The sequence below is a fragment of the Peromyscus californicus genome, unplaced genomic scaffold (assembly GCF_007827085.1).
Source record: "Peromyscus californicus insignis strain IS unplaced genomic scaffold, ASM782708v3 Scaffold_10__1_contigs__length_136768540, whole genome shotgun sequence".
Lineage (NCBI taxonomy): Eukaryota > Metazoa > Chordata > Mammalia > Rodentia > Cricetidae > Peromyscus > Peromyscus californicus.
The window spans coordinates 114,502,344-114,527,759 of NW_026294391.1; the positions used below are offsets into that span (position 1 = coordinate 114,502,344).

The following is a 25,416-nucleotide window of genomic DNA, read 5'->3' on the forward strand; positions in this document are numbered from 1 at the left end:
TCAAAAGTAGAAAAGAAAGGGAAGGCTAATCGTGGACATTCTGATGAGCTACAGTCACTCACACAGACAGGAAAGTGCATGAATTTGATAGAGTGAATTATTATTACAGATCAACAGGAGAGCCTGCCTCAAAGCTTCCTACCATATCTGAATAAATATTGGCCGCATTGCCTCCTCAAACATTCTAGCCAAAGAAATGGCTGTACCTGGATACTGGCATACGTTAGGTTCTCAGTAGGCAATGTTACTACCTACGGAAATTCCAAAAATCTGAATGGATTTTTGTTCTTTAGAATAAATACCAGATACACTGGTTGTGGCTGGCTGGACATGTTGCTCTGTGTTAGAGCATGTGCTTAGCATGCACAAGGGCCCAGGTTCCATCTCTGCAAAAACCAAGTCAAACAACTATCTGTTGTCCCAATGAGGTGGAAACATAACACTGCAAGTGAAACTTAATAGATTTTTCACTATTTTCAACCCTCATATAGACTTTAGGTAGTGCCTATACATATATTCTCTTAGAAACTACTCTGTTCCTTTAAGTGTTAGAAATATGAAAAAAACCACCCTCATGTCTTTTATTTCTTCATTGGGAAATAGCAGAGCAAGAGTCTCCAAGGAGAGAGAATGAATTCAAAAACCGATTGTGCAGCTGGAAAAACAGTAGGGAGCAATACAGGATATTAAATAATATAATAAAAACCTATTTAGGTTGCGTTTGGGGAGTGAAGATTCTAGTGAATAGAGAATGGAAGTGTTTGAGAGAGCAATATAAAGTCATGGTAACGAGCAAAAGCTTTGGAGTCAGACAGACACAGTTCTGAATCTGAGTTCTGCGACCTGCCAGCTGAGTGACCTCTGAATGGAGCAAAAGAATGGTTCATGGTCATCTTCCCTACCCTCCTTCCGATGTGCTGCGCCCACCACAGTGCTTCCATAATGAAATGTTCAATAGATATTTCCAGGATCTCTTTCAGGGAGTGCTAAAGTGAGTCACAATGGGGGAAGAAAGGGAGAAATTGTGGTGAGAGAAAGGGCTGTGATTTTGCACAACTTCCAATGAAACGTCATATGCCAAGGTAATGAAATTGTGGAGCAGAAATATTAACACTGGGACGTGCTGAGGAGAATCAAAGTACATGAGCACAACTGGAAAAAGGAAAGTACCAACAGTCAGGCAGGCAGGAGGGAGTGTAAGAGCATGAATTTGAAGGGAGCAGGGAGAAGTATGTGGGAGGATTTGGAGAGAGGAACGGGAAGGGAGAAATGTTGTAATTCAATTACAATCTCAAAAATAAACAAAAAAGAGGATATAAACACTTACTTTGTGGAGTAAAGACAGTCAATGAGATCGGCTACAGAAAGTTTTTGGAAACTTTTCTGGGAGAGGGATAAAAGCCCAACATTTAACAAATGAATGAATTATACATGAAATAAATGTAGGTATATGGTAATGACAATCAAAGTGATTTCGAGATTAAAAACAATAGAATTCTAAAAGATGTTCTATAGGGGCTGGAGATACAGCTCACTGGTAGAGTGGTTGTATAACATGTGCACAAACCTGGGCTCTATTCTCTATATTGAAAGAAAAAGGCTATGATAATCAGCAATGTTGAAAGTATATGCATTATAAACTGTACTTATCTACACTTTGCTTCAAGATATAAAATATGGAATTCAATAATGTGCTGATCAATTTTTACAGCAAGATTTTCACCCAACTACTATCAAAGGCTCAATACTTGCTTGAAGGCAAGATATGTATCCTTGATTCCAAATCCATTTGAAGATCAGAATGGCTCTATTATTATTAATATCTTTTCTTTGAACTTTTCAGTACAGATATTTCTCTCCCACACTTTCTCCTTCTTTATCCTCTTACATATGCATACATATATCTTTTATACACTTATTAGCATTTGTATTCAATTTCTTTATACTAAAATAGCATTGATCAATCATACTTAAAAATAAGTGTAAGGAGCTGAGGTTATAGCTCAGTGATAGGACACTTTCTTGGTGCATGTGATTCTTTGGGTTTGTTCCTCAATACTAAAAATGGACTGGAGAAATGGCTCAGAGGTTAAGAGCCCATGCTGATTTTCCAGAGGACCTTCGTTCTGTTCCCAGCACCCACATCAGGCAACTGTTCATAACAACCTAGCTCCAGCTCCAGGAGATCCCATACCTCTGGCTTCCAAGGGTACCTACACATACTCACATGCACTCAAACACACTATACATAATTTAAAATAATAATAACTAATCTTTAAAAGGTGTTAAGAAAAAGCCATTATCCACTAGGCACCTAGCAGTTTGGACTGGGGCTTGCACTTTCTAAACCTAACAATTCATTAAACATCCACTTAGCAGCCCCATTTTAGAGATGTAATATCATTTTAGCTCTGTCAAAAACAGGCTACAGTGTCTGAGCTATTACTTTCAAATTCTCAGTCTTTTATCTTTCAAGCAAGGTAGCCAGATGTTCCTAAGGGAACATCAGGATCAACTAGGACACTATTTAAATGACAAGTTCTCTAGCCTCTCCATAGAGTTGTGTTATTAGAATCCCTGGGTTTGTACTCCAGGATTATGTTAAACAAGTTCTCCCATTGACTGGGATGACGAGCCAAATTTGGGAACTGAACGTCTACTACATTCAGGGGTGCTGCCAGGAATAAGACCTCAATATTTGTCCACATGCACTCACCTGGTAGTCTACAGGATTGAGAACCACTCTTGAAGAAACTAAAGCAGTAACAATCTATACTTAGGAGAGTCCAAGAGTATCACATCCATGTAAAAAACCAAAACCATTTTCAGGATGTGAGATGGATTATAGCCACCAACCCCAACAACTCGACAACATCCTGTGTAGACTCCTCATCCCATGACATACATAGCTAGTCAAGAAAGCCGTTCTGCCTCTGCAACTCAGGAATAGCATGATTTGAGAGAGCTCATGGCATAACTGAACCTAAGAAAGGTTTGACTCTAGGATGGTCCCATTTTATCAACACAAAGAAGTAAGGGTGCTTCGGCAGAATCTTATTAACACTTAATTTTAAACCAGCTTTTGCTCTGAGGGATTCTGTGGGTTTGTCGACATGAACAGAATGCTTCAGTCTGTCAAGCCCATAGTTCTCTTCACCCTAAGAAATAGCCCTGCCTTTTTGGAGCTTATACAGAGTATGGGCTGGAACACACCCAACCAGTGATTCCCTAAGCTCCATCAGGTGATACAGATGACTTAGTCTTGGTGATCATATAACAGCAATAAGACAGTATACATATGCTTTCTGGTTTAGTTCAGGCATTCCCAGGGGATGGCCGACTTCATGCTCTCATAATTAGATGGGAGCTGGGAGCAATCAGGCCTTTAATGACCAAAACAGAAAGGGACTGCACCACTGAGCACTTCTTGACAGCTATGGCCTTTCCTCCTGAATGATAATGACACAAAATGTACTCCCCCTACTGTATGTTAGGTATGTGCATGAGCACACACTTACATGTACATGTATCTAAAATGCAGCAGGTTTGAAAGCCTGAAATAGCTATGCAATTTAAGTTCAGTAGGTCTTTGTAAAATCCTAATGGTGCTTTTAGAGTGAAAGTCTGGAAGGGTCTGCTGGGGGACAAAGTGAAATGGCAGAAAGAATATTAGATTGCAGCAGAAGAATACCTTGGATTCTGCTTCTGTCTCTTTTATTAGCTAAATAACTCTGGGTATGCCTCCTGAGACTTTATTTCTTCATTTTCAAATGAATGGGATTAGACTAGCTCAGTTCTCACACAGTCTTTCCAACATTCACATCATAGGAAAATGTTCACTATGGTGGAATTTATTCAGTTGCAGGCCCAGCTACCAGTGAAACTGTGACATGTCAAGGCTTCATAACTATTGTCTTGGGAAGTTACAAATGCCTAACACCTGACAAAGTTCTATGCATAAAGCAGATTTTCATGCAACAAACCTGTATGTTCAGACCTCATCAAAACAGCACACTTTTTTGTTTTGTTTTGTTTTTCTCCTTTTTTGTTTGTTTTGGAGACAGGATCTTACATTAACCCTGGAAGTACTCTCAAACTCCAGATCCTTGTGACTCAGTCTCCTGAGTAGTAGAGCTATGGGCATGGGGCACTTGTGCATGCCTACTTCTTCTTTTTTTGTGTTTAATAGCACTGGGGGAGGGAAACATGCTTTCCAGATCCATTATGCTATAGTCAAAAAATTCACCTAGATTACCTTGAAATACGCACACATCTTGCTCTTAGTCTTCTTACTTTCCTCTTACTGTAGACATCTCACACCCCAATGCCCTTGGTTGATGTTGGACACACAGTGGGCCCTCAATCAATGTTAGTGAAGGAGCATATGAATGCACTTACATTTCATTTTTCTAGTTCTGTGCAATTGACTTTTGCATAAGGCCCCAGAATCTGGCCTCAAATTATAAAGCAGTCAAGGGAATAATTAGCCATCGAAGAACACCACCGTTAGATAGGGCATTTCTGTTCATTTTACTATAAAATATTTTCTTAGCAAATGGGTTTTAAATGGCCAACACTGTGAATGGGGCAATTAGAGCAGCTCCATAAGTAGCCACGCCGAGGGTTGTATCATTTCTGTCCTCCTTCCTCGTTTAATTCACCAAAGAAACCAATTAGCCCTATCACTTTGCACTTCCAGAGTTTAAAGACAAAGCTAACTAGCCCATGCTGCTCTCTACGTTCTGGATAAGCAATGGCTCAGAGTACACAGCAATGCACTGGAGAGAAGCTAAGAACAGGAATCAGGAGGCCAGCCAACCTGGGTTGGAATCCCAGCTCCTCCCATACAACAAGCTTAGAGATCTTGGAAAGTACTTATGGTCTCTAAGCTTCACCCCTCCTATGTTCAACAGGTACAATATTGAGACCCATCATATGGATGACTGTAATATATTATGATGCACCCTGGCCAACAGAGCACCTGATATGTAGCAAGAGCTCAACAATAGTAGTGTATTTTACTGCCCTGCCACATCCTCCTAGGAAGCCGGCAGCATTTAAGAATCAGTCATTGTCTTAAAATGACATAGCTGGAAGCTCTTGGCTGTGTGTTCTGCTCTACATCAGAAGTGGCTTTCTCTTATGGTTCTATGACAAACTCTCCTAGGAGTCAAGCAAGCTGCTACCTCACTTGCAGAACTCTCCCATCACAAATCCCGTAAGTCTTAGACTGGTATAATTAAGGCTGCAAATAGGAATGTTGGGTAGAGTGGATGTTTTGCTTTCTTATGGCCCTGTTTGGGTTTGGTTAGTAGGCGCTAGTTTTCTTTAAAGTCACTCTTCAGAATGGTAATGTGGTATATGCAATGAAGACCATGGAGATAAATCAGAATGAAAGGTGATGACAATTGAATGAAAATTCTAGTTTCCAAATCATGCCTCGTCCACTAACTATGTAGCTGGGCGTGCAACATGCAATTTCACTAAGCTTCAGTTGCCTTGTTTATAAGAGAGAGGAACTATCAGAGTATTATCATAAGGATCATGATAACAACAATAACAGCTAACATTTAATAAAGGTTTACCATCTATCACACAGATGCTAAGTGTCTGAATACATGCTATTCCTACAGCAAGGAAGTATGTGGAGCTAGAATTCAAAGCCTGGTATTATGACTCTGTAGCCTACAGTTTTAACATGTGACTTACCTCTGTGAGTTCATTCAGCCCATCTGTCATTCTAGGTTACTCGGTTTTCTTTCTCTATTCTTCTATCAGTATCTGCTGCTAGGGAGGTCACCCCACCCAACACCACAATGAAGGATAGCCCCCTTAGAAAACCGAAGAGAGATACTTACAGTGGTGGTCAGCTTGCCTCCGTTCTTCTGCACATACTGGATGGAATCATGGATCGTGGAAAAGAGTCCGAGCAGCACATTCTCCATGTCGTAGATTCTGTACATGCCGTTCACGAGTTCTTCAAGAGACAGAATGTATTCTCTCCAGTACTTGTCAATCTCCACCACACCTGCCATACAGCCTTGCATGACCACATTGCAATAGCCACCGCAAGGCTTAACCATCATCAGTCCCTGGCAGTAAGAGCAGTACCACATTCTGGTGAGCATACGGCCACAGTCCTTACTGAACTTGAGGTGATCGGTAGTGTTGATTACTTCAATTCCGAGGTTCAGGGCTTGAAGGAAGATTCTAGTGACTTGCAGTGACTTGGAAACCTGGGTCATGATGAGCTTGGGGAAACTGCCAAATACTTTCAGGTCACGTCTTGCTCCTCGGAGGCACTCGTTGATGTCTAATACTGACTCGGGCAGGCCGGGGTTCATCATCTGGGTATAGATGACTGGAAAGAGGCTGTCAAACAACTCATTGACCATATCATCTACATTGATATCAGAACCCAAGATGTAGAGAGACACATCTGTGAAAAATTCACTGACAAATTCAAAAGCTTGTGGAGTCAGGCTGGGGTAGTTGTTCTTGAACATGGCATTGGTGTAGTTCTTGGCATGGCGAACAACAATTTCAAAGGCCTCTGTAAAACAGGAGAAAAAAAGACATACCCACAAATTAAAGCATGAAATCCAGGGTATAAATGAATTTACTATGTCTCTGTTGCTTTGGTCATTATGGTCCATTTGCTTTAAATAATTGACTCACATTCATTACTAGCATTGCCTATATTCCTGCAGTTGTTTGCTCCCATAAATCAATTTTCCTTTCTGAATGTGAAGTCCAAACTTTGATGTGCACATAAATTCTTAAACACACAAATTGTATTTCAAATGACAACAGCCAGGATTCAGTTAACATTTCAGCCTTTCATGACAATATTGATTAAAACTTGGCTAAATAAGAAGTTATTTCTCTTTCTCTCATTGATTCATTCAGTTAAAAAGAAATTGCATTTAAGAACATTTCATTTTTAGACAGAGATAAATATTTGACAACAGACCATATACTGTATAAACTCATATAACAATTTGAGCCTGTTCAAACCCAGAGGAGAGGCAAGTTATTAGTTAAGAACAAAAAGATAACCCAAATTCAATCATTTTGTGTAGATTTTTCTCCAGGTAACTTTAAAGGGAGCTATCTGACAGATTGCTAGACATGGATCCACTGAATGGGTATCTGGGTGGGGAAAGCAATCCAGGTACTTCTCCATACATTTGGTAGTGACAAAGACTGCAAGCCGAACATCTGGGAGGGGAACCGCTAAGCTTCCGTGGTAAGCTCAGCTTCCACATGACTTGGAAGCCTCATCCAACCTACAGAGACCACAAATTCAAGATTACATCTGCAGCTTCAGCCCCTTGGCATAAAGCCCAATTAGTGTCACTGCTTGGAGAGAGAAAGTAATCATGTTGTGCTATCCCATTTTCCCAAAACCAAAATGTTCTAGACACAAGTTATTCCAAATAACCAGAGTGTCACTTTTATATGTGAAAAGAAAAAAAACCTACAACAAAAGGTTTTTTAAAAAAGAAATAGAGTTTAAAAAGAAAAAAATAGCCAAGTTTCCTCATATTTTACGTTGGTACTTTCAGTTCCTTCTAAAATGCAAAGGTCCATGACAGATGCACTCTAAATGATGCCAATTCATGAGCCTTGAAAAATCAAATTATTACTACCTTCAGACTACTAAAGAGACTGTATTCCTTGGGATCACTTAGCCCATCATTTCAGTCATCTGTGGCAGAAGTAAGCTCTAGGCTGAACAACTGCCATCTGCCCTAGACCCCTCACAAGGCAGAACTCACTGCCTAGATTCTTCCCTGGAGTTCCTCACATCCCCAGCAATGTTGGAGAGGTGCCAGTGTGATTCTAAAGAGTTTCCAAGCCCACTAGAGACCAAAAATGAATTTGAATTAGAACTTCCTAATGGACAAAAGTTTTTGAGAATGTGTGGACTGGCTATTGGTCTGAGGGCAGCTTCAGCACCACTGGGAGGCCCAAGTGTTTGCTCTTTCCTTCCATTTTTCAACTCTGTGACTGCAGAGCAAATTCTTCCTTTCTGTCAATCACCACATGCTCACTTGTTTGTTTTCTTTTGTTTAGAACATTAAATGATTCTTAGAAACTTTATCTTACGACAGTCTTCTTAGCTACACTTGTTACTGTCTTCTCCATCTTTGAATCTAAATGCTGAATGAAGCTATGCAATCATCTAGCCCAGTGCAAAGGGCCAATCACTCAATTGTTTACAAATCAGAAATTGATATTTTAAATTATTTATTCATTTTAACTTCAGGTAGAAATTTATTATATATTAGGCTGTGTTAGGTACTATGGATATATAAGCTAGATGGAGATTAGTGATATACCACCTTTGTCTCAGAAATGTGGCCAAGCACAGTGGCTCACTCTTAGAATCTCAACATTTGGAAAGCAGAGGTAGGAGAAGTTCAAGGCCAGTGTGATCTACACAGGGAATTCCAGGCCAGCCAGAGTTACACAGGAGACCCTATCTCAGAAAGAAATATTTACAGGCTATGTAGTTTGGAGATTACAAACCATGTAGAAGAACATTATGACACCTAGTTTTTACAAAAACCTTCTGAATTTGGTATTATCAACCCCGATTTAACAGATGATGAAATTGAGTCTCAGTGGAATGGACATATTTCTCCAAGGTCACACAGTTGCACAGTAGAAGCAATCAATTCCAACCAGTGCCTCTAAGTGACAGTTACACCCTAGCTGCCCTCAAACTTGCAGTCTACACACATTCTCAAAAATCTTTGTAGAAAGTTAAGTTCTATTTTAAACTCATCATCTTCCCATCGGCTTTCTCATCTCTGGATGAAAATGTACCAGAAGAAATTGAAACCCAAAGACCAATAAAGCAGAGCAGCACTTTCACCCTTGCCTTGGGGCAGCAGGAAGTAGGAGAAGGGAGAAGGCCGCTTTGCAGATGGGTTTACCCCATAGGTCTCAATCATCCAGGCCACTCTAAAATGAATTCTCTGGGAAGCGAATTTTACCTGAATTGTGCTGTACTCATTCTCTAATATACAAGATACACGGCAGGAAAAGCCCACAGATCCTCCCGCCAATAACATTTCTTTTTCAAAGCTCTGTTGCTAGCACTGCTGGATCAATAGAAAAAGAAAATTACAAAAGATCATGAACTCGTCTACAGAAACAACAACAACAACACATATTGCAGGGAAAAGGGCTGGGGCCCATATTGAACATCAAGCTCGGATGTGCTTTCTACAGCAGAGTCTACATCTCAGAATGAACTTGGCACCTCTCTGAATTTGGCCCAATTCCCTTGCTTCTGCATCACATGACAGCAGACCAAAGCACAAGGCTCAGGTAAAGGTTTCACAGGGTCTCATAGGAAGCAACACTAGGGGAAAAGAGATGCCCGGCTTTCTTTAGTCACTTGAGGGGTCATGAAATAAAGTCTAGGGCAGGAGTAAACGCAAAGAAGGGTAAGTCCACTGATAACACGGTCAGATAACCATGTATACTTTAACTAGACGTAATTTTCTTCTTTCTCTTCCCTTCGATGAAGTGAAGAGTTATGTTCAGTCAACACCGGAGTAAATTTAGTGGAATCAGAGCTATCATGAAGAATTTGTCATCGAAAATATCCACTGATTTTTATAATCTACAGATTAAAATAAATGGATTTAATAAGCCGAGACATGCCCAGATACAGAACCATTTTATCTTTATTGTTATTATATTTTTTATTTATTGATTTATTGATTGATTGAGTGTGTGTGTGTGTGTGTGTGTGTGTGTGTGTGTGTGTGTGTGTGCGCGTGCGCGTGCGCCCACACATATGCCAAGCATGCTTGTGGCGTTCAGAGAACAACTTATGGGAATCAGTTCTCACATTCCGGGGATCAGGATGGAACTTTAGTTGTCAAGCTTAGCAACAGGCTAAGGCATGTCACCAGCCCATTCCCTAGATTTCTGAATATTCCTATCACCATCCCAATCACCACAGATGCTAGTGTTGCTGATGTTCTCCTTAAAGTTTGATGTTCCATGACAGACACAGTTCTCCAGACATGGTTTCATGGGAGAAGTGTACAGATTCTCTTTAAATGGTTCAATAACTTCTACCCACCCCCACTCAGGATGTATGGTCTACCACTGCGGCAGAATGGCTAGCCTTAGTATATGGTGCTGTGTTTCTGCGCTCAGACTCACACTGAATGAAATGGGCTTTCATGTGCCTGCTTGGTAGTCAGCTGAGTATATTTTTTAAAAAGGAGAATATACTTGGGGTTGAAAGACAAGAAAAATAAATGAACCATGGAATCCTTTTCAAGGTCTGTAGAGTAAGCAGTTGTTATAGAAACCAGTTATTTTTTTTGAGGCAGTTTTTCGAGCACGGCAAGGATGGCAACTACTTTATGAGAACTTTTTTTTTTAATGCTCCTAGGATGAATACTTCATAATGGCTTAGACTGAAAACAGGCTTTATTTTCAAGTGCAGGTACTTGGATGGAAAAGGAAAACTAATCTTTCCTGGGCCCCTGCAAGATGCATGCCAGAATCCATGGCACACATGCTTCTATCTATCCTCTTCTGCACCTATGACATAACCACATGTGTTTGGAATTGTTTTTTTAACGAGGAAACTGAGGCTCAGAGGTTACATGAGCCACACAGGTAATACTTCTAGTTGGATTCCAGGGCCTCCATTTAAAAGTAGAGACATTTAATCTTGATTAATTGCTGCAGGCTGAATGTGGATTAGCTTCATAGCTAAAACTCTTAGGGGATAGGGAGACAGCTCAGTTGGTAAAGGGCTTGCTGTGAAAACATTAAAGATCTGAGTTCCATCCCCAGAACCTATGTAAGAAATCTAGGCATAATGGCCTGAGTTACACTCCCAGCACGGGAGAGGTACAGTCAAGAGGATCCTTGAGCTTGCTGGCTAGCCTGTCTATCCTACTTAGAGAGCTCTAAACCAGGAAGATCTAGTCTTCAGAAAAGCAACAAACAAAAACACAAGCAAGAAAGCAAGCAAACAAAAATCCTCTAAAAGTAATATGGATGATACCTGAGAGATGACTCCCAAGGTTGAGTTCTGCTTCTACATGCACATGAGCGTGCGCGCGCGCACACACACACACACACACACACACACACACACACACACACACACACACGAGTTAAAAACTCCTGAGGTCCCAGGCTTACAGATCTATTATCCTTCTCTGGATTTGACTCCAAGAAATGACACAAAGTTTTCACAATGGAGATCCAAGAAAAATAAAACTCACCTTTTGAGTAGAGGAGGGAAAATTAATTCATGTATTCTCCATAACAATCATCTGCCTTTCAAGGGATATATAACTTTACCAAAGTATTATGTAACTGAAGGAACTTGTTTAATAACTTGGCCTCCTGTAGCTTTCCTATTATACCTTAGGAGGAAAGGGGGGGCAAGGAAAAACCTTCTGAAGGTCATAGCCCAAAGACTTAGGATGCAACAACATAATGCACTTGATCATTAAATTGTAGACAATTTGCATACCCCTTAGACCTTAACACAGCATCAGTTTGTCTAAAGTGGGGTAACAGTACACTACAATAAAGGAGGCTATAAGATACAAACAGTATTTGAGAAAGAATTCTTAGGGCCTGTGAGATGGCTTAATGGGTAAATGCATGTGCCATGTAAGCCCGATGACCTGAATTCAGTCCTTTGAACCCACAGTGGAAGAAGAGTCCTCAAAGTTGTCCTCTGACCTAACCACGCACCCTATGACACAACCCAGGTGTGAGTATGTCCATGCACACATCACACATGCTGTAACAATACTTCATAAAATACTTAGAATAGCAAAGAAAATGTTCTTGGAGAACCCTGAAACTAATGTGATTTAAAAAAAAAATTTAAAAGACAGTAGAAAAAAATGAAGCCTCTGGCACCTACGGCTCTAGTGACAGTTACAACACACTTTGAATACCTTAGCCCCTAGCCAGATTAACAAATAAAAAGGTGAGTGAAGAACAAAATGTCAGTGCAGAGGCGCACATTCAAACTCCAGAAAACCAGAGACAAACTGAAAGCCTCCAAGGAGGCTGTGGACTCGGTAAGGGTAAGAGTGCATCAATCTCATGAGAAACCATGCAAGCAAAACAGTACAGTGGAACAGTTAAAAGGGTAGCACGAAAGGGAAGCCCGCTGATGTAGAGCTCTGAATCAGCAACATGCTCCTTCAAGAGTGAAACAGAAATAAGAACCTTCTCAGACAATACAGAGGGAGTTTGTCACTGGTAAGATGGGCAAGAAATATTAAAACAAATTATAACTACGAATTCTGCAGGAAGAATGGAAAGGAAGATGGAAGAGAGGGAGGTGTCAATGGTGAATAAAGAAGATAAAAGGTTTTTTTTTCTGTTTCTTTTTCTTAATTGATCAATATCTCTCAGTGGTGGAACTCTTTCCCTAGCATTCGTGAGACACTGGATTAAATCCAAAGTACCATTAAATGAATGAATGAATGCGTAAATAAAATATAACAGTAACAAAAACAACAACCCTTTTAGAAAATGGGCAAACTGTCTGAGGAGCCACTTCACCAAAGAAGATTCATTGATCCCAAACAAATAGAGAAAAGATGCTCAATACCATACGTCTTCAGGGAATTAAAAATTACAGTAATAATGAGATGCCATTGTGCAGGCATGAGAATGTTTAAAAGTCATACAACTGACAATATCAAATGCTGTAAGGGTGTAGAGCAGTGGTTCTTAACCTTCCTAATACTGTGACTCTTTAATACAGTTATAGTGACCCTAACTATATGTTGTGACAAGCCCAGCCATAAAATTATCTTCATTGCTACTCCATAACTGTGATTTTGATACTGTCATGAATCGTAATGTAAATATCTGTGTTTTCTGATGGTTTTGGGCAACCCCTGGAGGGTTGTGACCCACAGGTTCAGAAGCTCTGGTGTAGAGCAACAGCAGCAGACACTGGGAATATCTGGTGGGAATACAAGATGATACAACTACTTTAAATACCAGACAGGCAGTTTCTTATGAAACAAAAGATGTTGATCATGTTATGTTGGGGGAATGTTATTTTAAGGTGTGTTACTTTTGTTTAACTCTGTGAAGCTGTGTTACTTTGCCTGTCTAAAACACCTGATGGTCTAATAAAGATCTGAATGGCCAATAGCAAGACAGGAGAAAGGATAGGCAGGGCTGGCAGGCAGAGAGGATAAATAAAAGAAGAAAAGAGATGGAAGAGGAGAAAGAAGTAGCCAGAGAAGGAGGAGGACTCCAGGGGCCAGTCACCCAGCCACACAGCAAATCACAGAGTAAGAGTAAGATTTACAGAAGTAAGAGAATGGGAAAAGCCCAGAGGCAATAGGTAGATGGGATAATTGAAGTTAAGAAAGCTGGCTAGAAACAAGTGAAGCTAAGGCCAGCCATTCAGAATTAAGAATAAGCCTCTATGTGGGATTTATTTGTGAGCTGGATGATGGGTTCCCCCAAAAAAGCAAAGTCTTTGATGGAACTAGTGATGAGAACCACTGAACACAGATAAGTCACTCCCTCTTTTTTCCTTCAATCTGCTTGACATTTCGTTCGTGAAAAAGGGAGTTTTAGTATACAATAGATGCCATGATATCAATATAATTTTAGTTGGAAAAACCACTGCAAAAATTTAATGGACCAAAACACCCAAACAGGTAACACATTCCAATGTTATTTTTTGAATACTGAATGGTTTTTTGAAAACCAGCCACAGAGAAACAAAAAGTTTAGGTTGAAAGTAATAGTTTTAGTTTTTGAAAATAGTTCATAGAGAAGACACTAAAAACATTAGTTCAATTTCTGTTGTATTTTCATATGCTTTACAATTCACATTAATTTAACAAGAACTTAATAAGCTTAGGAATAAATTGTTATTAAATATAAGTCATTTATTTATGCAGGACTATGACAAGCCTATAAACATAAATACTCTCAGTTTATTCCTTTTACATACTAGGCTTCTAAACACAAGGTACATCAAGAATATAAGAAATGCATTTTCAGCCGGGCGGTGGTGGCTCACGCCTTTAATCCCAGCACTTGGGAGGCAGAGCCAGGCGGATCTCTGTGAGTTCGAGGCCAGCCTGGGCTACCAAGTGAGTTCCAGGAAAAGATGCAAAGCTACACAGAGAAACCCTGTCTCGAAAAACCAAAAAAAAAAAAAAAAAAGAAAAGAAAAAAGAAATGCATTTTCATGAGCTATTACATGTATCATTAGAGATAGGTGATATAGATAGAAAGATAGATAGACAGACAGACAGGAAGATAGATATGGATGAATGGACAAATGGATGAATGGATAGACAGATAAATAGAAGAATGATTGAGGATGGATGGATGGATGGATAGGTAGGTAGGTAGGTAGGTAGATAGATAGATAGATAGACAGACAGGCAGACAAATAAATTTTCCTCCAAAGGCTATTACAGACTAGAGAAGACAATTAAAATGATTTATTGTAAGGGTCCTCAAAAGCAAGAAGTGAAAATCTGTACTAGAAAATTTATGAGCCTGCAACAGTTGACCACACTTTTGCCCCACTAGCCCAATTAGTTCTTATCATTTACTGTCCATTAGTTTTCCTGAACAACTACTTTGCTTTCACCTTCTGGACTCTGTGAGTCATGTTACTCATAATTTTTCCCTCCTCACATTTATGACTAGAAAGCTTACAGCTAAATTTATAGCCTCCCTCTATCAAGCATAATAAACTTCATGTCATGTGTTTTTCTGTTATAACCTTCCTCCATCTTTCCTCTCTGTATATTTCCACTGACTTGAGGGCTCCTGGGTATTTTAGTTATGGTGCACCTCATTGTTATTATGTACAGTCATAAAGAGAATTTAAAATTCTTTGAAGAATAAAGTACAGTGCAAATAAACAAGTAGGTAAATAAGGACATAGAGGAAGACAGACAAAATACTGTTGCAATAATGTAGTCTCATGGCTGGAGTAACAGTTACAGAAGTCTTTCCAATTCTAAATGGGCTGGGCCCTTTCAGGAACTCATTAGCAGAAGCCGTCCTCCCCAGCAGCTGTCAGAGTGCCCTCTTTACACTTCTTTCCACCACACATGAAAAACAGGAGTTAAAGCTGGGCAGTGATGGGCACACGCCTTTAATCCCAGCACTCGGGAAGCAGAGGCAGGCAGATCTCAGTGAGTTGGAGGCCAACCTGGTCTACAAAGAGTTCCAGGATAGCCAAGACTGTTATACAGAGAAACCCTGTCTCGAAAAAAACAAAACACTGGAGTTAAATGTACCTAACAATTTTAAAATGAGGTAGGCTTTAGTATGACTGGCTTCAACAGGGCTAAAATGCTTGTGTTCATATGGATATAAGAATAGGACATCCCTGGGAAACCAGAGAGGTAGCTTGACAAAACAGTGCAGGAGTTCTTCAGAGGAAAATCTTTTTTACATTGATATAGCTTGATTTTAATAACAATTTGTCCTGCAAAAGTCACAGTTAAGATACCCATTTGATTGTGGGTACACCAAGAATAGTCTTAGTTATTGTAAAAGAATATTGTAGCCAAGCATTTTTCACATTATCAACCTGATGAGCTTTTTCTAAGACATGATCCTTAGTCCTTTTGCATTCTCCTCTGTCTTCCAGGATTTCATTTGGACTGGCCAGATCTCAACCCAATCATGATTATTCAAGGTCTCTATTGCTAAGAAGTGACATCCACTAAAAGAGGCACCAGGGTCATAATCTCAGAACTCCAGTTCGTTCTTTACAAAAGAAAGTCTAATGCTATCCAAAGAAGTAAAGTTTTGCAGTTTCTTCAAGAATTCACACACTAAATGGTTATGGCCTGCTCACTGAACCATTACCTTAAAGACTCTAAAGAAACTAGGGAAAAGATCCTTCTCCAGAGACTACGGCAGGGCACATGGATTACTAGACACAACTGTGAAAATAATGGCTTGTTTGAGCTGAACCAAAACACAACAACAAACAGCCTATCATGTCAGATTCTAGGTCTGGTTCTTGTTTCATCAACTTCTGAAAATTTTGCTTTATAATCTATTACCATGATTCATGAATCACGTGTAAGAGTTTTCTTCCTTTCGGTACTTGCTAACCTAAGCTTAGAAAAATAAAAATTAAAAATATGCCTTTCGGGGAAAGAAGATGCTGAATGAAAAGTTCAGTTCCATTAAGAGGGTGTAGTGTCATTTAAAGGTTGGCACGCAAACCTTCCTGCAGTGACTTTAGCTAATGAGAATCTCTGTTTCTGCTCGATGTAACCTAAAATATTGACATAAAGAGCAAACTATCTGGAGGAGCTTCTGTGTTGTTAGGCCAATTAACACGTGTGTTTTACACTGCCTTCTTTCTTTAATTGCTTAGACATTGAATTACTATCCTAAGGAAGGTCAATTGTCAATGGTTTATGCGACTCTTGTTTTGTTAAACCATTTTTTTACTTTTAAAAAAATTGTACGTGTATAGGCTCTTTGCCTGCATGTATGTCTGTGCACTGCATGTGTGCCTGATGCTCACAGACGCCAGGAAAGGGCATCAGACCTACTGGGACTGCAGTTGTAGACAGTTGTAAGCTGCCATGTGGGTGCTGGGAATCAAACCCAGGACCTCTGCAAAATAACAAGTGTTCTTAACCACTGAGCCATTTCTCAATCCCCCAACCCTTGTTCGTAAAAGAGGCTTTTGTCTGTAACTTGCTAGTAAGGATTTCTATAGAAGTTTACATTTCCAATAGTACTTCACAGCCAAAGCTGTAGTGACAACAAAGCACCAGATAGCATGCTCTTCCCAACAGTTACTCGAAAGACAAGTCCCCTCTTTACTCCCATCAGTAACAAGAAGTACCAGATCTGAGCTGCCTTAAAAGTTACACATGCATATTCTTCTGAAGGCATAATTCCTTCATTAACTCAACAGGTACCTCACTGAGCTTCCATAAAATATTCTATTTAGCTTTTATAGAGAGCCATGAGACTTCCATTCTGTTCTCCTAAGCAAGAAAAGACTGGTTTGTGGTATGTGACCCAAGGCCTAAAATTTGTTGAGACCCTTGTTTCTCCTTCTGCTCCTTAAGACATATGACCAATCTAAATATCAACTGGTTAGGCACTTAAATAAATACAGGCCTCTGTCATTTTGTGATGTCAGCAATATTAAACACTTGCTCAAAAACTAAAGTCCATTCATGAGCTATTGTAGTTGTCCCATTAGATTGATTACATTATTTGTATAGGTATTTGTTTCATTTAATATTTACTTAATGCATACTATCTGCTAGACTGTGGATAGAGCACAAAACAGAACAGTCCCTAAAGGCTTCTAATAGTCTGCTATGATAAAATAATACATGGCTTCTCTCTGTTGAAAAGCACAAAATACCATGTATATATGAAAAGTGCACTTTGTTCTAAGAATCATTCATAGCTTAAATATAAATAGTATATAGGTCACTAAGTCACCATATCTGCAAAGTAACTCATATCACTCTAGATGCTGGAAATTGGTATTCTGTTTTAATTCTATCCCTCCTTCTCCATTGCTGAATGTCAGTGTGTGTATGTGCACTGGTGCATACATGTAGCTAAGGGAAACATTATTATCCCAATTTCACACATGAGCTAGCTAAAATTAAGACTGGATCTAAGTCATAGAGCTATATGGTTCATGGTAGCAGCAATGGAACACAGGACTCTTGGCTGTGTGTACAATGCTGGTACCATTATGTCCATCTCCTTCCAGGGTAAATACTAAATGGCACTTGAAGATAAGCTTCAGGAATAATAAGGGACTAGCAACCTTGGATCACTTACTGTGTCAGATCATGTTTTAAGTGTTTTATATGAATTAATTCACATAATTATGTAAACCAACCTATAACAAATGTCTACTGCTTTCTCCACTTTCTAGGTAAGAAAAGTGAGCCACAGAGAAGCTGAACAAGTAGAAGAGCCAAGATGTGAATTCATGCAATCTCAAACCACAAAACCACTATACACTACTGCCTGAGAAAATATATATACCCATCTAAGCTAGAGAGATGGCTCATGGATAAAGTGCTTGCCACTCAGACATAAGGACCTGAGTTCCTATTCCCTAGGACCCACATAAAGCCAGATGCAGCACACATCTGTAATTCCAGTGTTCTTACAGAAAGAGGGAAGGCAGGGATAGGAGAATCCCAGGAAGCTCATGAGCCAACTAGTCTGGAGTGTGCAACATCAGCAAAGAGAGCCAATCTCAAACAAGGTAGAAAGAGACAACCAACATGCGCAATTGTTTTCTGACCTCCGCACATATGCCATATCACACTTGTCTGCTCTCCTCCTACGCACAGATAAAAAGATGCATCTGTTTATCAGTCTGTGTCCATTTCTTTTTTCTGTTGAGTTAGTTGAGCTCTACATAAGCTTAATGCTTCCATTGCTTGGCTACATTGAATCTACTGAATAGATAAGAAATAATTCCATGACATGGATAAAATGTGAGGAGTATGGTCAAGCTGACTCATTGCAACTACTTACAAGAACAGTAATTTCTTCAGAAATATACTGCCTGTGGTGCCTTACAGTCACAATGAAATGGGAATTAGAAGAAAATCAGCAAAAGGGGTTTACTGATAGGAGCATGGGACCTCAGAGCTCTTGTGTAGCCATAAAATTATGGTATTAAATTGAAAAGCTAGTCTTTGTTTTGTTTTTAAAGTCAGGCCTTCATTGAATTATAGGTCCTTAAAGGGGCTACTGGCAGAGGAAGGACAGAATGGCTAGAATTGCAACAGTTTTTTAAAGACTCAGTCTCCAGGAGGATATAGCATGAGACTTAAGGAAAATGAAGACTGGAGTATTTGTGAAGCCTGGAAGAGTTTGAAAGCCTATTCTGATTAACTCGGAGTGGAGAGAGCTACTTAGATGCATTCACTGAGCTCTGGCAGCAGGCAGTCTCAGCAGGAAGAGAAGCGCCACCCATAGGTGCTCCAGCCAAGTTTAAGGGCAGGTAGGAAGTGCTGCCATCCAAAGGTCAATTGTATAACTTTCCTGTGAGCTTTGTCAAAGGGATGGAATTTGACCTTTAGCAAACTGCCCTTATATTCTGTAAACATTACTGTTCTTGCGGAGGATCCAGATTTGGTTCCCAGTATGCATATGATGGCTCAATGAAGCCTGTAACTCTAGTTTAAGGGGATCTGATGCCCTCTTCTGGCCTCCTGGAGCATAAGACACACACAATGTACTCTTATAAATAAATGCACAGGCAAGACACTCAAAGACATTAAAATAAAATAAATAAAATCTTTTTTAAAAGTTGTGTTTGTAGAAACTGAGAGTAGAATGGTGGATGTTATATTCCAGGTGAGAGCAAAAGAGAGGTATTAATTAAAGGGTATAAAGTTTCAATCATATAAGATGAAAAAAAACCTACAAATATAACATATATTGCCTGTAGTAAATTTCACAAAGAGAGTAGATCTTATGTTTTAATCATAAAATGACAATAAATCAAGAATGTCAAAGAAAAGTTTTGAAGGAATGAATATACTTATGGCATACATTTTGGTCGCAGTTTTATGGCTGTGTACTTATAACCAAATTAACCTGCAAATGTATGTTTTCTGTATGTCAACTATGCACCAGTAAAGTGAAAAAATATATAGTACCATTATGATCCAGAAGTTAGGATATCAAATCTTTGTAGGCCTGAATAACATAGTAATTGGTACTTGTTCACACCTAACCAATGGAGGCTATGCTACCACCTGAATTATTGACGGCAGCAATTATTAGAGGCTTTACCACTACCAAAGTAGCCTAAGATTCAAGTGAAAATGGCAAATAAATTAGTTAAAGCCAGACATAGTAGTTCATGCCTATAATCCCAACATTTAGGCGGTGAAGACAGGAGAAGTGGGAGTTTGAGACCAGCCTCAAGTACACAGTGAGGCCAGCCTGGGATACATGAGAGTCTGTCTAAAAAATGACCCCCCCCCAAGAAGAAATGAGTTAGAAAAATGTCTTTTATTAAGTATTCAATTGTATTTGTTTTTAACAGGACCAACATTTCTTAAGATTCCAATATGTAACCCAAAGGCCAGAAGCGTCCGCTGAAGTAAATGGAATGTGCCTCGGATCCGGAAGCACACCGTCTTCCTCAGCAAGCAATGTCTTAGCGGTCTTACTGGACTGTGAAAACTGTAATAACATGTGAGGTTAGGAATTACACACCAGGTGACCGGATGGGAGTTGATGCTATGAACCATCTTGAACAGCTGATGACAGGAACAAGAAGGTGGAAATGGGTTTAATAGAAGGTTAGAAAACAAGGAGGTGAAGGAACAGGGAAACCTCAAACTATAACCCAGTAGTAGAGAAGTACGGTCAGTGATGCAGGCAGCCGCTCTCACAAATATAAACACTTGAGTCAGCTTCCCTGCTTTATATTTTCTAAATATGCCCTAGCAACCATTATATGCGATACCATAGTCTTGGAGAAAGTCCCAGGTTCTGAGTTAAAAACAGGACAGCGGATACCTAGTACTGCCTCTCATTTGTAGGGTTACAGACAAGGACACATTTTGCTTCCATTTGTCTCCAAATTTCTAATAAACTCCAAGTTGGTATTTGCATAAAACCACAGACCATGATTTCAGAACTGTCTGTGACAAGGCTCAAAATTGAGTTCAGCAGATCTTCCTGACAAGATGTTTTTCTTTTTCCCAAAATTCTACCCCCAGTAGATCCATCAGCTCGTTTGGTTTTAACTCATTAACGTTACAGTTCATGGTCTTTACAGTTCCATCCAGACAGCAGAATCTCTGCTTAGTAGGGGGAGGCTGTGTGCTCTGATCTGCAGGGCAGAGGACATTTGTTCACGGAAGTATTTCATGACTTTTATATATTTGCAATCCTAAGAAGCTTTTGGAAGCAAATGCAACTGAGTGAGTAAACAAACCTGCAATTTTTTTTCTTTTTGGATAACTCATTTCTTAGAATTTTCTCTTGTTTTTAGGCTATTTTTGGTGGTGGCTGAAGCCTTCACAATTGGTGCAGACAAAAATTCAGCTGGTACTAAGCCTCAGAATTCAGTTGGTTTGGTGCAAAAATATGTACCAATGATTATATTATTCAGGCCTAATGAGATTAGGTGATACACCTCCCAGATCATAATGGTGCCTGTACTTTTCACTTTATTGAGCTATACTTGACATACAAAAAGCATATGCTTGTAACTTAATTTCCTCCCTCTTTACTATGTACCCCTCACCCCTATAAGCACAATTTAATATTTAAATCTGAAGGGAATAGGGAAAAGGATTAAATAAGGGAAAAATAGTTCAAACCAGACGGATGGACAAGGGAAATTTTATACTCATCATTGAGAAAGGAAATCTAGCAACTGTCCCTGCCAGCACCATTTCTGTATGTTCTCGGTGCACTGACATTTTCTGGGTTCAAAGGCAATAGCTCCTGAATTACTGAATGGCCTGGACACTATTTTAAAATAATGCTTGGAGTGATCTGATGTGTAAAGTGGCTTTCTGCCAAAATGACCTTTGCCATAGTGCTACATTCAAGAGGGCTTATTTTAAATGGGCATTCAAAATGGCCCACTGCTGTAATTTGGCAATATGCCTGGAAAGGGGTGATTTTGAGAGTAGGTGTTTTAAACAAAATCACTACAATACAGCTACAGTTGCCTTGCCTAATGAAGTCTTTTGCTCCTGTTGCTTAGCACTTTTCTTAACCGTGCCTGGGGGGCCCACTTATGCAGGCTTGGGGGTGGGGTGCCCTTGATTCCAGCATAAAGGAAGACACAATTGACTGCTTCCTCTTCAGTGACAGCACTCTGCCAGACCCAAGCTATACCTTCCAAATCCTGGAGAAGTGGGGCATCACTGATAATTCTGTCTAGATTGAAAAAAGAAAGCAGTCCCTTCAATATGTTATTGTGTGGTGATATACTGTGTACCCTAATAAAATTTGCCTGAAGCTCAGAGGACAGAACAAGCCACTATATTAAACATAGAGACCAGGCAGTGGTGGCACACACCTTTTATCCTAGCACTTGGGAGGCAGAGGGCTGTCTGGATCTCTGTGAGTTCAAAGCCACCCTCAACTACATGAGATTGACTCAGTCTAGGAGAGAAAACAGCCAGGCAGTGGTGGCACACACCTTTAATCAGAGTACTGGGAAGCACATATGTCTTTAATCCCAGGAAGTGATGGCTGGGCAGAGAAAGGTATATAGGGCCTGAGGAGACAGGAACTAGAGGCTTTTCAGCAGAAGTGTCCTTTCAGCTAGAGGCTTTTTTGGCTGGACCCTTTTCGGCTGGGGAAGCTCATTCAGCTAGGGGCCTATCGGCTGGGGCTTTTTGAGGCTGAGGAGTTGGTGAGGTAAGAGGTTGTGGCTGTGGCTTGCTCTGCTTTTCTGATCTTTTGGCTTTTACCCCACTATCTGGTTCCAGGTTTTTTATTTTAAGACCATTTTCGAATTTGGACAACATTATTCTTCAAGTCAGAGACTAAGAGATGAACTGAAATTCAAATTTTTCATTTCCTAAAATCTCCATCTGGGAGTCAATAAAGCCAGCATCTCCAGCTCAGAATGGCTAAAACCAGAGGGAAATAAGAAAAAGTGGTGCTACACAATTCCAGTTCACCGTGACACCAATGCTTCAAGGGAATTTTGATGTAAATGATGTTCAAAGCATCCATATAATGGGCCAATAATTAGCTTACCCTTTGCACTGTATCTTTGAACTTTTCCAGACTGTTCAGATCTGAGATTTTACTACAAATTCTAACATGCGTCTTTTCCATGTGCCCCTTTGCTCTCTGTATTGAACTTGTTCTCCTTTCCCCATGTCTCAAAAGAATGCCAAATAGAAGGCACCGAATATTTCCATATAAAAAAAAGAAATAAAGTTTACCTGTCAATTCTCAATGTAACTCACAAATGTAAAAGGGGGAAAGTCTCAACAAGTCCTCTACCTAAGCTCATCTACAGCGGCGGAGGACATGTTAGTAAAATTAGAGAAGCGCTCTAAAGACAAAAGAAGTCTTCCTTCTAAAGAAAAGACTGCAGAGCAGAGCAGCTGTTTGCCGGAGATGGACAAAATGTTTTGGGAATAAGCAGAGCTATATTTTAATTAGACCCAGTACATAGTGTGGCAGCCCTCACATGCTAACTCTAGTTATTTCTGTATTAAAAAAAAAAGCTAAACAAAGGAAAACTCAATAACTCAAAAAAAACCTTAAATAAATAAATAAATAAAAACTAAAAAGCCCCAAAACAGCATTATGAAGGATAGAGAGTATTTTACATGTGACAGTAGAAAAGTCATGTGGATCCTCATCTCCAAGTTTCACTCATTTTCCAAGGTATTCTTTTGGTCCATTATCTCTGTTTTGATGAGTAATGCAGGGAAATTTATCTTGTTTTCATATGACACAGTGCCAGCTCAATAAGCCACCTGTGACCGTGGATAGGTCACTTTCTTTCTCTAGCCCTTAGGAAAATATGGCTAACTAAGTGTGAAAATTCCTTCAAGCTCTACAATTTCATAATTACGTGCTATTTCTTATCAGTTTTAAGGTAGATGATATAGTGTAATAGCCACATAACAGTATACCTTAGTATTTTACTAAGATATGTAGACTCATAAACACACACACACACACACACACACACACACACACACACACACACACACACAATATCACAGATAAGCAGACACACAAAAAAAGCAATAAGGTGATTTTGGTTTTACTCTGCAGGATCTTAAAAATAGAATCAAAGAAAATTAATTGGCTGTCACACTGGCTCTAGAAAATGCCATTAGGTACAGAGTTCGGCTCTCAGTAGAAGAGTACAGATTTCTCTGACAAGGAGATTCATATCAAGCATGCTCACAGAGGACAATGTTTAGAATTTTCAAATGTCCTGAGTTTGGAGACTCAAAACTCAATTTCACTGTACCCCATAAATATGTGCAATTACTCTATTTCAATCTAATATGAAACGTATTATAAAATCCTCAATTTTGACCATCTCCCAGTTGATTGAACCCACAGTATTAAGTTCTCCAAAAGCTGTTAGAAGTGTCATACCATGATGGTACCTGCAATTCCTGTGGGACAGACACTCATGGAGTCTCCCTCCTGACAAGCAACATGGAAGGGTGCTCCATAAACATGGAATCAATGCTAATTCAGGTTATTGGATTTCCGTGTCTAATTATGGCATTATATTAAAGCAGATGTTTAAAATATGATATTCAAAATAAAACATTATATCAATAGGTAGCATTATCGAGAGGTTATTTATGTTTCAAGCACTACGGTAAATGAATAAATTGTGTTTTTACTCTTACAACCTTTTATGTAGGCTCATTATTAAAATTCTCGTGTTAGACATATCCTGAGGCTTTAAAAAGTATTGTTATTTCCCCAAAGTCCTGCAGCCAGAAGTGAACCCAAATCAGTCTGGATTTAAAGTGGTTATTTCTGTTTTAATGATCACCTTGTCTGAGCCTTGCCTAGAAACTCAAGAAGGCCACCTCTCTCTCCCTGTCAGAGTGGGCTGCTCAGTGTAACCGTCTATCTCTGTGACTTTCCCCTTCTCATCTATATCATGACTAAGAGCCAATGTCAACAAGTGAGTACAAGGAACAATGGTAAAAGACCATTCTGTCACATCTAAGAGGCTTTTTTTCTAACCATGGTACATTGTCTAGGGTCTAGGGTCACAGTTGTGGAGTTATTATTAGCTTATCTACTCTAAATATACATTTAACTCACACATATACTGTGTATGCCGTGTGTGTGTATGTAAATTGGGGTGATATTGTAAACATAATTCATTGATATTTATGATGAAAACTTCTTCAAAAAATCTTTACACTCCAGTATCAGCCAAATGATTGGCACCCCCTCCTGGCCTTCTGAGTAATGACACAAACCATTCCTCTAATCAGGCTCCCCCATAGAACCCTTCTCAGGCATGTGTGATCCATCTCTGCTATGAGCAATCTCATGAGTCCTGATGCTAGCATTAGTGGCCATCAACTGTATTTTGGGCTTTCAACTGGTGTAGCATCATATATACATATAATATATACACATACACACATATGAATATATATATATATATATATATATATATATATATATATATATATATATGAGATGTGGAAAATGATTAAGCAAAAGGCTTCTCCATAATATGTAGCCAATAATACCCCCAAACCCTTCAATTTTATTCATTATTATCAGTTCACCTTTGGGGCTAAACATCTCAGGATCTTCCAGGTCTACCTCCATCTTCCTGTCTCCATGTCCACATTATCTGGCCATTGTGATTCTCCACCAGAGTCGTTTCCC

The 25,416-nt window shown here is 39.5% G+C and overlaps 1 protein-coding gene across 1 annotated transcript in view; it reads right to left on the reverse strand.

Annotated features, from left to right (window-relative positions):
• Nucleotides 1-25,416, reverse strand: part of Gpc3 (glypican 3) — a 346,519-nt gene that overhangs the window by 147,937 nt on the left and 173,166 nt on the right. Inside the window, exon 3 of the mRNA XM_052747238.1 lies at nt 5,859-6,553. Within this exon, the coding sequence (XP_052603198.1) occupies nt 5,859-6,553 (695 nt within the window). The remainder of the gene's footprint in view (nt 1-5,858; nt 6,554-25,416) is intronic.